Genomic DNA, 12,495 nt, shown 5'->3' with positions numbered 1-12,495 from the left:
CCACCACGTCCAGCAGGACATACCTGTTTAAATATAGCGTTGTGACTCTGGTGTGAGAAACGAGAAAGTATAAATAAAGACCAAAATGTATAACAGATGTTGGGAAATGGGAAGATAATATTGAAATCACAAAGGGAAGGGGGAGGTGGTGGCACAGGCCTGTAATTCCAGCACTCAGGAGGCTGAGGCAGGAGGATCGTTGTGAGTTGGAGACCAGCCTGGGTTACAAAGTAAGCTCAAGACCACCCTGAACTGCACAGTGAGACCCTGTCTCAAAAGAAAAGAAAGTGAACAGGGGGAAGGGAAAGGAAGGAAGGGACAAGGAAAAAAAAGAGTAAAAAAAAAAAAAAGGAAAAACAATAGAAGTAAAAAAAATGGAAATAAAACTTTGGCAAGAGTACCACCACCTTCACCGCCACCACTGCCCCCCGTCCCACCCCCACCAACTCCGCCTCCACTGCTTTGGCCACCACCGCAGCCCCTACAGCACCTCCGCCACTTCTGTATAATCTAGATCCTCAGCCTCCGAGGAAAAGCCGAGCCTGGCCCCAGGCGTGGCAGATGGCGACAGCGGTGCGGGTACGGGCAAGCAGAGGTAGCGGAGGAGCTGGCCAGGCCTGGGCGGGGACAGCGACCCGCGGGCTCAGGGTGAGCGGGGGCTGCCCTATTAACCCGGCCTCGCTTCCTCCAGGGAACCCCCAGCTCAGCCTCTCATCGAGCAGCAGCTCAAGAGCCGGGGCCTGTTCCACAGCTGGCCCCTGGGGACACCAAGCCAGCTTACCAAAACCTGAGGCAGAAAGTGGCTAATTTTGTGCGGACACATCCAGATAAGCAGGACTGGAATCCTACAGTGAAGAAGAACCAATTGCGAGATGGCCTGACACAGAGTGTGGTTCAGTCAGGGGTGCTGGAAGCAGGAGTGAGAATGATATCTCAGGTGGTGGACCCAACACTAAACCACATCTTCAGGCCACAGATAGAACCAGCAACTCATGAGTTCCCGGCAGCCAAGAAAAAAGCAGCTGTGCGGGCGCCCCCTCCAGAGCCCAAAAGCCAGACCCCTGGTCTGTCCCAAGATACTTCCTAAGAATAGGCCTGACACCTTAGAAAGCTCTGTTTAAGTAATGGTGAAGAAATGGGTTCCTGTTACTTAAGAGTACTTCACAGGGCCAGGGTCAGCACTGACGTCAAGATCTCTGCTTTGACCATGGTGCAGTATCCAGACTGAACAGCAGCAAGTCTGGCCGTGAGAAAGTTGTTCATGTGCCCCTGCTCTGTGCCACTACTTGACTAGCCTGTCCAACAGTGTGACACCCAGTAGATACTACAGAATTATAAACACTACAGCAACCTAACATGACCCTGAGACAAGCTTTTATATTTGAACATGGAGACTGCACATAGGTTTTGTGCACATGTGTTTTGTGAAAGAACAGTCCTAAAGATAACTTCAAAGAATAAGGACAGCTGGGCATCCTTATTAAATACAGCCTTATTAAATAAGCCGTGCCTGTAATCCCAGCACTCGGGAGGCTGAGGCAGGAGGATCATTCCAAGACCAACCCGGGCTACAAAGTGAGCTCAAGGTCAGCCTGAACTATATAGCAAGATCCTGTCTGCCCCAAAAAAACAGTAAGGACAGTACACCTAGCTAGCAGTAGGTATCTGACAGTGCTTACTTGATACTGTATCTCAGAGTTACAAACTAGAATGTACACGTGAATAACATCAATAGCCTTAAAATTGTTGTGACCTTCTTGTGCATGAATCTTCTAGCCAGTTTTTTTTTTTTTTCCCTTGTCAGAGGTGACAGAACATGCAGCTGTTGAGTGATAAGGAAGGTGGTATTAGGTATAACCACTTTTAGGCTCTTTGTCAAGGGCATCTTTCTGTCCTGCAAAGGCTAGTGAGCCTTAGAAGTTTTCTGTTCTCACCACTGCAATTTTTAGAAAAGTGAGTGATCAATACGTGGTGTTTTGTGATTAAAAAAAAAAAAAAAAAACTAATAAATAAACCAGGAAGAAAGGTTAAAGGGAGGGGAAGGGAGTGGGGAAAAAAGTAGAATCAAGATACATCATATACAGGTACAGGGGCTGGAGGTTTAGCTCAGTGGCACAGCGCTTGCCCGGCAAGTGCAAGGTCATGAGTTTGATCCTCGGTACCAGAAAAAAAAAAAGAAAAAAAGGGTAAAAAAAAAAAAAAAAGATACATCATATACAGGTACAATTCCTTACGATGAATGTTATTATGTAGATCTGATGGAGACCACCATGAAGCGGCTCTGAGTAGGATTTGGTATGAACCAATTGGCTTTCCATGTTTATTTGTGAGTTGGCCAAGGCCTAGGCCTCTTGTCTGGAGCTGGGCAGCAGACTCATAGTAAGTGAACCTCTATGAGTCACTGGTCACCGCTGAGGCCTGCATGGGCCTGTAAGATTGTGATGCCTCAAAGGACAAGGATAAGGCCACAGCTGAGGTCATTTGGCTCCAACCCAATTAACTAAAAGGAGGCTGCAGCTGCAGGCTCCACACTCCTGCAATGAATGCCAACCTAAAGACAAGGTAGTTCTGATTGACATAATTTACTACTTGGGAAAATATCTCCTAAGGTCCTGCAAGGTTCCTCTCAGATTCTTGTGGTGTTTTCTTCAGTATCCCCCTCCTTTGTTTAAAAACTAAATAAATCCGGGCTGGCTAGAGAAGTTCTCTGTCTTAGCCCCAGAGAATCTCAAATTCAGATAGAGGGTTTGGAACCTCCTGGCGCCCTGAAATCATTTCAATTGTCTCATTTATTTATTTTTTCTTTCTTTTTTTTTTTTTTTTCCCCAGTACTGAGAATCAAACTCACAACATCGCACTTGCCAGGCAGGTGCTGAGCCGCTGAGCTTAATCCCAAGCCTCAACTGTCTCATTTATTTAAGCCTTTGCTGTCCACTCATTTGGGAGATTGTGGGCCTGATCAGCACACAATAACTAAGGGATATTATTAATACAATATATCTAGAATGTACCAACACAATTTTAAAAATGTAAAGAAAAAAAGGTCTTAAATGAATGACCTAAGTGGGGCATGGTGGCACATGCCTGTAATCCCAGCACTTGGGAGGCTGAGGCAGAAGGATCGTTGTGAGTTTGAGACCAGCCTGGGTTACAAAGTGAGCTCAAGGCCAGCCTGAACTGCATTAATGAGACCTTGTCTCAAAAATACAAAAAGCAAACAAACAAATGAATGACCTAAGCTTCTATCCTACGAAACTAGGAAAAGAACAAGCTAACCCCTAACTTAACAGAAAAAAGGAGATAATAGAGATCAAAGCAAAAATCAGGGCCTGGGATATAGCTCAGTGGCATAAGCATCTGGTTGGCAAGCACAAGGTCCTGAGTTTGATTCTTGGTACCAAGAAAAAAAAAAAAAATCAAGAAAATAGAACAGCTGGGGATATAGCTCAGCAGCACAAGCACCTGCCTAGCAAGTGCAAGGTCCTGAGTTTGATTCCCAGTACCAATAAATAAAATAAAACATAGTAAAGTCATCAATAAGCATTTGCATATGTAAATGTGCAGTTCCTTTTCCAGAGGTTCCCCTACTAGTAAATCAGATGGACATTAATTAGGAACTAACCACACCACTAGGCATGGTGACACACACCTGTAATCCCAGCACTTGGGAGGCTGAGGCAGGAGAATTACCGTGAGTCTGAGCCCAGCCTGGGCTACACAGTAAGTACCAGGCCAGCCTGAAATACATAGCAAGACCCTATCTCAAAACAAAACAAGTCAGGGATTTAGCTCAGTACTGCAGCACCTGCCTGGCCAGCGTGAGGTCTGCAGTTGTACCTACCCCATAAATAAATAAATAAATAGAGGAACATCCAAACAAAACAACCCACCAAAACAAAAAACCGCATCAGAGTAATAATGATCAAGAAGAAATGCTCAAGGTACCACCCTGCCTTTGAGAGCCAGGGATGCTCCTCTGGAGGTTTAAAAGGGGGAGGTGAAGATGAGAGTTCAGGCTCTTAGCCGGGAACAGTGTGCACATCTGTAATCCCACCCCATGGGAGGCTGATGTAGGATTGCCACAAATTCGAGGCCAGCCTGAACTACAAAGTCAGAGTCCTGTTTCAAATAACAAACAAACAAAAAAGTTCAGGCTCTAACAGCCAGCAGCTCCTCGAATGCCTCTATGTAAGTATGGACAAATATCTTCCTTACCCATACAATGAATTGAATGAAACTCCCTGCACCACACAGAGATGCTGTGAGAATTAGAGAGTCCTACCATGCGGTAAATTCTCATCAAATGTAGGGTACTGTAAAGACATGGCTTCCACCCATGTCAGTGCATAAAAGATACAGAAAGACGGGTGAAAGCAGGAGATTTGGCTAGAGAAGGGTCCTCACTACCCAGGAAACAGACTTTTCTTCTCATTATTCCCAGCAAAAAATCCGACTATTTTCACAGAGTATTTACATTATACACCTGAAATCTTGGTATCTACTGGGAGGTACTGGAACCATCCCCTGAAGATAGTAAGGTACAACATAACTCATTGAAACTGCAACTGAGTTTTTTTAGTACTGGGAATCAAACTCAGGACCTTACGCTTGCCAGACAGGTGCTTGTGCCCAGCTGTTTTTCTTTTTTTTGTTCGTTTGTTTTTTGGTTTTTCTCCGGTACCGGGAACCGAACTCACGACCTTGCGCTTGCCAGGCAGGCGCTTTGCCGCTGAGCTAAATCCCCAGCCCTTGTTTTTCTTTTTTGAAACTGAGTTTTATGTAGTGGTTACTACATTTGTCCTCTGGCCAGGCACAGCGGTACACACTTGTAATTCCAGCACTTGGGAGGACGAGGCAGGAGAATCACAAATGCGCCTGGCCCACTTAGCAAGGCCGTCTCAAAATATAAAAAGGGCTGGGTGTGGGGATATAGCTCAGTGGCACAGTGCCAGCCTGGCAAGTGCAAGGTCCTGAGTTCAATTCCTGGTACCAAATAAAAAGGGCTGGGTATGGCAGCACATGCCTGTAATCCCAGCACTCAAGAGGCTGAGGCAGGAGGACTGCTATGAGTTCAAGGCCAGCCTGCACTACACAGTGAGACTGTCTCAAAAAAGGAGAAAGAAAAACAAAACAAAACAAAACAAAGAGTTGGCGATGTGCTTAGCATAAAGACCCTGAGTTCAACTGCCAGTACTAGGAGGAAAAAAAAAAAATCAGTGGATTTAGCTAGGAGTGTAGCATAGTGATACCGTGCTTACCAAATGGGGTGGGTGGGGGTTCTGTGGTTTAAACAAGATGGAAACATAATTTTTTTTTTTTTTCTTTTTGAGACAGTCTCCCTGTACAGTTCAGGCTGGCCTTGAGCTCATTTTGTAGCCCAGGCTGGTTCTGAACTTGCAATGATCCTCCTGCCTCAGCCTCCCGAGTGCTGTGCGTGCTGGGATTACAGAGATTGTTAATGTTTTTAAGGTGTGATGTGTAGGTTGAGTACAGGCTCTGTAGTCAAATGCCCTGCCGGCCAACAAAAAAGAACTCAACTTGGGCAAGCTTTGCAAATCCTGTTCCTGTTTCCTCATCTGCAAATGGACACAAAAAATTAACTAGAGATGCATGCCTAGAGAATTGAACAACATGTATGTTACAATGTATATGTGATTTCATCACAGTGTCTGGCCCAGAGCTTATGATTCATTACAATGCAGGTTTTGTTTGTTTTCCAATGCGGCTTTGGAGTTAGAAAGGTTCCAACTCTTGTTTTTTTCCTCTATGCAGTTTAGGCTGGTCTTGAACTCACAGCAATCTTCCTGCCTCAGCCTTTTTGTTTGTCTTTATGAGATAGGGTCTTGCTATGCAGTTCAGGCTGGGCTTGAGCTCACTTTGTAACCCAGGCTGGTCTCGAACTCACAGTGATCCTCCTGCCTCACCCTTGAATGCTGGATTACAGGCACACACCATCATACCAGGCTCTGGTTCTTTTACTTACTAGTTAGACCTTCTTGGGCAAGTTACTAATCCCTGAACCTCCTGTTTTTCTTAGAAAAGTACAGTGGTTCTAAGTGCGAATCAAGCCTAGTTAAATGAAGAAATGGAACTGTTATAGACTTGATTCATTCACTTACTGAAAACTACTATATTTTCAGTTCTTCATTTAAGTCATGAAAGAATGTAAGATGTTAACATTTGTTGGGTGTGCTGGTGTACACCTTAATCCCTGCACTCAGGAGGCTGAGGTAGGAGGATCACTTTAAATTTGAGGCCCGCGTAGGCTAGTGAGTTCAAAACCAGTCTGAACTATTAGTGAGACCCTGTTTCAAAAAACAAGTTCATAGCATTTACATGCCTTCTTCCTTTTGCTGTGTTGGGGATACAAACCCAGCATTCTACCACTGAACTACTGGATATGTTCTGCTTTTTACTGAGACAAGCTTTTGCTAATTGCTTAGGTTGACCTTGAACTTGTGATACTATGGGCTCAGCCTCCTGAAGAGCTAGATCTACAGGCATGCACCACACCTGGCTCAAAATTTGGGGACTACTACTATAGATATAAATTCATTTAATACTAACTACAAGCTGGGTGTGGTAGTACACAGCTATAATCCCAGCACTTGGGAAGGCCACAGAATGCAGGACTGTGGAATTTGAGGCCAGCCTGGGTTACATATGGAGACTTGGTCTCCAGAGACAAATCCTGCTGGGTGTTGTGGCACACGCCTGTAATCCCAGCACTCGGGAGGATCGTTGCAAGTTCGAGACCAGCCTGGGCTACCAAGTGAGCTCAAGGCCAGCCTGGACTGCATAGCCAGACCCTGTCTCAAAAAAAAAAAAAAAAAAAAAAAAAGACAAAAAAATAATGAGAGACAAATCCTGACTATGAGTGACTGGTTTCTTGTGTTGTTTTTTGTTTTTTCCTGGTACAGGGAATCAAACTCACAACCTCCCACTTGCCAGGCAGGTGCTGTGCCAGGGAGCTAAATCCCCAGCCCCTCTTGTGTTGTTTTGTTACTGAGGATCAAACCCAGGGCCTTCACTATTTTTTTTTTTTTTTTTTTGAGATACAACCTCACTGTAATCTAGGCTGGCCTCAACTGTGGGAATGCTCCTGCCTCAGCCTCCTGAGTGCTGGGATTACAGGTGTGTGCCACCATGCCCAACTTATCTTTTTTAGACAGGGTCTTGCAGGTTCCCCAGGTTGGGCTTGAATCTGATTCTTCTGCTTCAGCCTCTTCCATGTGCTGGGATCACAGATGTGTACAACAATGCCTGGTGTGTTTGTTTTTTTAAACAGGGCCTGTGAGGTACAGGCTGTCCTGGAGCACAAGGAAATCTTGCTTCAGCCTCGCAATCACTGAGATTACCCGTGTATGCCGTCACTTCAGGTGAGACAGGTACTTTTGTTGTGACTCTTCCAAGGTCACACAGATTGCAGTTACGATTCAAAGGTGAACAGAAATGGTCCTGGTTATAACAAACCTGCTTCTCATCTGGCTTCTTTAGTAGGCATTCAGTAGTTGTGTAGCAGATCTGCTCACTTCTAGTTATGGACTTGGGCAATTCTGATTATTAACTCATATAGGTAAAAATCAATACTTGAAGCTGGGCATGGTGGCACACACCTGCAATCCCAGCACTCAGGAGGCTGAGGCAGGAGGATCATTGCAATTTTGAGACCAGCCTAGGCTACAAAGCGAGTTCAAGGTCTGTCCAAACTGCACAGCAAAACCATCTCAAAGAAAAAAAAAAAAAATCAATACTTTAAAATTACACTGGTGCCTGGCACAAACGCTTAGTCCAGGCAAATGACCTCAATTCCACTATACTGAGAAAAGTTAGAGCGAGGCATGGCCTGGCACAGAACTGTAATCCCAGCACTGAGGCACTGTAGCAGGCTGGCAAGTTTGAGACCCTGTCTCAAAGAACTAGGAATATAGCTCAGTGTAAAGTTCCTTCCTAGGTTTAACTGGTAGGAAACTCCAACCCATTTTTCTTCTCTGCATGGACAGAATGTAATCATTCTGTACCTGTGAGTGTGATACCAATCTTCTCAGCACAGTGACAGTGCAGTTAGCTCATGCCTGAACTCAACCACTTGCAACCCTGGCTCCTGCAGTTTTGGAACTACTCCCTGGCTGTCACTTCCACCCGCTTACACTTCAGCCCCAAACAAGTGCTACACTACCTTCCAGGTGGTGCCTTGCCATTTCCCCATCCTCAGAGCTTTCACCTTCTGCAAGGCTTTAGACAGTGAGGAGTTTTACAAGGTTCCCATTGTGACATAAGGCAAGCTGGCAACTCTTGGCTCACAGGAGATGACAGTAAACACACTAGCTGTGAGATGAACACTGCTGAGTATCCGAGAAGCAATTTAATCCAGATTTCTTATTGAGTACCTATGACCAGTCAGCCACCACTTTGACAAACATTGCCAAAATTCATGGGAACAGGGTTTTCCATCTTTGGTGCCTTTTCCCCAACTAATTTTTTTGGGGGTACTGGGAAATCAAGTTCAGACCCTGCATGATGAGTGTGGTGGTGCACACCTGTAATCCTAACACTTGGGAGGCTGAGGCAGGAGGACTGTTGTGGGCTCAAGACCAGCCTGGGCTACAAAGTGAGCTCAAGGCCAGCCTGAACTGCATAGCAAGATCCTGTCTCAAAAAGACAAAACAAAAACAAAAACACCCACCACAACAAAAAAACAGACCTTGCACTTGCCAGGCAGATGCTGTGCCTCTCTTCAGCACTATACCCAGCCCCACCCCAACTAATTTTAAACAACAAGCAACCCAAGCCAAGCAAAATGTAGTAATTTGGGGTCAAACACTTTGGGGTCTTAGTTTTGTTGAACCAACCTGGCAACAACACCCAATCAGTACTGTTCATAAAATACTGGACTAGCCGAAACCCTTGTAACATTCCCGCATTAAAAAAGAAGACCCATACAAACATATAATCATCTTTATTTCAACTCATGAATACATTAGTTTGATCTCAGAATTGTGAGGTACATTCATTTTTACAACAGAAAACCCAAACACGAAGCCAAGGGTGGTGGCACATGCCTGTGGTCCCTGCACTTGGAAGGCTGAGGCAGGAAAATCAGTGTGAGTTTGATGCCAGCCTAAGCTACAAAGTGAGCTCAAGACCCTGTCTCAAAAAACAAAAACAAAACCCCAACCAGAAAACCCAAACAAAACCTCTTTAAAGACACACATGTGATTTTATACATTTATAATTCATTCATTCAAAATCCTAACTGGCTGGAAAATCTGACTCCTTGAGAACCAAACAAAAAAAGAAGCCAAACTACCTAAATCAAAGGCAACTTGCATCTTCATAGGCCTCTGAACAGATTGCTGATAAGTATTTTCCTTCCATTCTTTATTTTTTAAACCTCCATTCCCTCCTATGCCTTCTTTCATTTGAACATTTTCTCCCTACTTCCCAATTACCTAAAAAATGCCCATTTCAAAAGCACTTGTGAGGCTGGGGGTTCAGCTCAGCGGCAGAGTGCCTGCCTGGCAAGCGCAAGGTCGTGAGTTCAATTCCCCATACCAGAAAACAAACAAACAAACAAAAAAACCCAAAACACTTGGGGAGGCTGAGACAGGAGGATTGTTGTAAGTTTGAGGCCAGCCTGGGCTACAGAGTGAGCTCAAGGCCAGCCTAAACTGCACAGCGAGACCCTGTCTCAAAAACACAAAGGAAAAAAAACACAAAAAAACCAAAACCCCACGAACAAACACCTCACAACTATAAAGTGAGCCCTTGCCTAAAAAAAAAAAAAACAAGACCAAGAGACAAATGCAGGATAACAGTACTACTGGAAAACAAACCCCAAGGTAACTAGTATCACTTTACCAGGTCTCCCTAATTCAAGGAACCCAAATAAAACCAGGTCATCTGCCACAAGTCCAGTATGGTTACCTTCTCCTGAAAGAAAAGAAACAGAAGATTATATTCTTGAAGTTTACAGCTCAAATTTGAAGTCTTAAATTTACTAAACATTGTTTCCTGCATGGTTTATCTCCTCAGTCATTGCCCAAAGGACTCTGAGAAGCTGTAGGAATATGCAGGCGCGGACACGAGGTCCAGCTTCCTCTCCAACGTTGTGGAAAGGGACTGTACATCCCGGGGCAGAGCCCTATGCTCCCCTATGCCACCTGGACAGAGCCCGGGGAGAGTGACCTCCCGGGGTGTCCACGTTGGATTTCCTGCTTTCAGTGCAGAAGCGCACACTCACAAATCTAAACAATCTCACAGGCTCTTCTTGAGTCGCTGGAGTCAGTTGTAATACCTAGCCACAGCACGGCTCCCTTACCCGAAAGAACAGCCTGGACTCCACAGCAATCCCTGTCTGAAAACAAAACAAACCCAGCCTTCATTCTCTCCACGCATCCTTGATACAGGACTGATTTCCCTGCTATGTTAGTATTAGCTAAGCAGCTTTACTTAGAATCCTATAAGTTAATGGCAGTTTGACTCGTTATAACCACAGTATGACTTTGCTATGCTAATTACGCGACAAAAGGGCTTTGGTGGTCACCCAATTCAGACCTTTCCTGGAAATCAGGAGGTACTCTTCTCTATTTCCAATAAAACTGACTCAACTTCATTCCTTCAAGTTGTAGGACCACAAACTCGGCACATCTGACATCTAACAGGCTAAAAATTTTATTTCTCAAAACATATGACTAAACAGAATTGTTTTGTTTGTTGATACAGGACTACTGTAGTTCAGGCTGACCCTGAACTCACTATGTATCCCAGGCTGGCCTGGAACAGTGGTGATCCTCTTGCCTCAGCCTCTCAATGGTTGAAATTAAGGCATGTGCCACTACTCGAGGCTTTACACAAAATTTTTTTACAAGACATAAACATACTCAAATTATACACGGAGCCAAGCTTGCGAATGAACAGAACCAGTATGTTGTGCTTATAATGATTAAATTTCTCAAAAGATGGAGCTCGACTAATGGAGCAGTGTTAATCCAGAAACAATTCAGTGCTGATTTACTTACCTGCCTAAGAAGTTATCTGGAATCTTCAAAGAATTCTGCAAGGAAAATGATTCACTAAGTAAGAGATTAAGGCAAATTTTTCTTTTTTCTTTTTGAGAAAGGCTTTTGCTATGCAGTTCAGGCTGACTTTGAGCTCACTTTGTAGCCCAGGCTGGCCTCGAACTCGCAACGATCCTCCTGCCTCAGCCTCCCGAGTACTGGGATTACAGGCGTGCACCACCACGCCCGGCGAAAGCAAGTTTTTCTTAATGTGAGGAAATTGTGTACAGACCGCGAAATCTAGGACTGTTTCCTGCATGGTTTATCTCCTCAGTCATTGCCCAAAGGACTCTGAGAAGCTGTAGGAATATGCAGGCGCGGACACGAGGCCCAGCTTCCTCTCCAACGTTGTGGAAAGGGACTGTACATCCCGGGGCAGAGCCCTATGCTCCCCTATGCCACCTGGACAGAGCCCGGGGAGAGTGACCTCCCGGGGTATCCACGTTGGTAAGAGCAATTCACACAACTTACAGATGACAGCGCTGAGAAATAATTCCACGATATACAGAGATTCCTCCGGATGTATTATGGTCAAGTCTCAAAACACAACCAAAATTCAGCTCCAACATCATTGAGTTGTCATAGTATGAGAAACTTCTCGGGAACTGAGCGGTCAGTAATGGCAAAAGCAGAGACAGAGCGCGTGCTCACCCACCCGACATTCAAGTATGGCTGGTCGCTAAGCGTTCCCGAACTAGAAAGCCTTCATTTACCCGCGGATGGAGGACCAAAATCAAACAAGCGTAAGTTCCATTAGGGAACACGCGCCCGCTGGGAAGCAGGAAGACAAACCACGGGACAGACACCCACAGGAAGCGGAGCCGCGTTGCGCTTAGGAGCCCGGGAGAAACGCGCCGCGGCGCCCGCAGTCCGCGGCACCCGGGTCCTAGCGACCACTCCCGCCCTCCCGCCTCAATGGTACGGACGCCGCAGGAGGTATTTCTCCTAAACAACATCCTCAAGACAGACTGCCGAACCGAGAGAGTAGACCTATAATTCGGGAGTTACGCGGGTAAAATTGCTCACCACGGATATAGACCGACTTTGTTAGCGCCGTTGCCGCTGCGAGAAAGACCGAAGAAGGCTGAAGCAGCCATATTTATAGCTCAAGAAGGGAGCGTACGTACGACATGCGCAAAGGCTGCTGGGACGTACGCCGTTGAATCCCACCTCTATCTGGAGTAGAGCCCTCTCGCGATATTAGAGCCGGAGCGCGGGACGTTAATGGAGAGCAGAGATTCTGTGCGTTCGTTTATCTCGTCGTTTACCTCTGTCAGTAGACTCTGTTCTTAGATTAACTGGCCAGGAGTTTTGGGACAAGTTTGCAAAATAGGAGAAGACATACGTAGAAAAGCAAAACGCCTCAAAGGAGATTATATCTGCCCTGTCACATGCGAAAGAAACTTGATAAACATAGGACTGGAGTGCTTCTAGA

The 12,495-nt window shown here is 45.4% G+C and overlaps 1 protein-coding gene, 1 long non-coding RNA gene and 1 pseudogene across 3 annotated transcripts in view; 1 reads left to right on the top strand and 2 right to left on the bottom strand.

Moving 5' to 3' along the window:
* The window catches only part of Rcc1 (regulator of chromosome condensation 1), a 30,492-nt gene extending 22,262 nt beyond the window's left edge, over window positions 1-8,230 (bottom strand). For both annotated transcript variants that reach the window (XM_005394955.2, XM_005394956.2), the window contains exon 1: window positions 8,180-8,230. In XM_005394955.2, coding sequence (XP_005395012.1) covers window positions 8,180-8,209 — 30 coding nt within the window. In that variant the 5' untranslated portion in view covers window positions 8,210-8,230. The remainder of the gene's footprint in view (window positions 1-8,179) is intronic.
* Window positions 562-1,087, top strand: LOC102006418 (annotated as a pseudogene).
* A 1,429-nt stretch (window positions 8,231-9,659) lies between the features above and the next one.
* LOC102016880 lies at window positions 9,660-12,468 on the bottom strand. The gene is made up of 3 exons (XR_001236038.1): window positions 12,087-12,468; window positions 11,022-11,056; window positions 9,660-9,933 (listed from the first exon to the last, which is right to left on the bottom strand). It is a non-coding gene; the product is annotated as an uncharacterized LOC102016880 (long non-coding RNA).
* Window positions 12,469-12,495: the final 27 nt, after the last annotated feature.

Source organism: Chinchilla lanigera, unplaced genomic scaffold (assembly GCF_000276665.1).
Source record: "Chinchilla lanigera isolate Chin_1 unplaced genomic scaffold, ChiLan1.0 scaffold00051, whole genome shotgun sequence".
Taxonomy (NCBI): Eukaryota; Metazoa; Chordata; class Mammalia; order Rodentia; family Chinchillidae; genus Chinchilla; species Chinchilla lanigera.
This window is presented reverse-complemented; position numbering and strand designations above follow the sequence as displayed.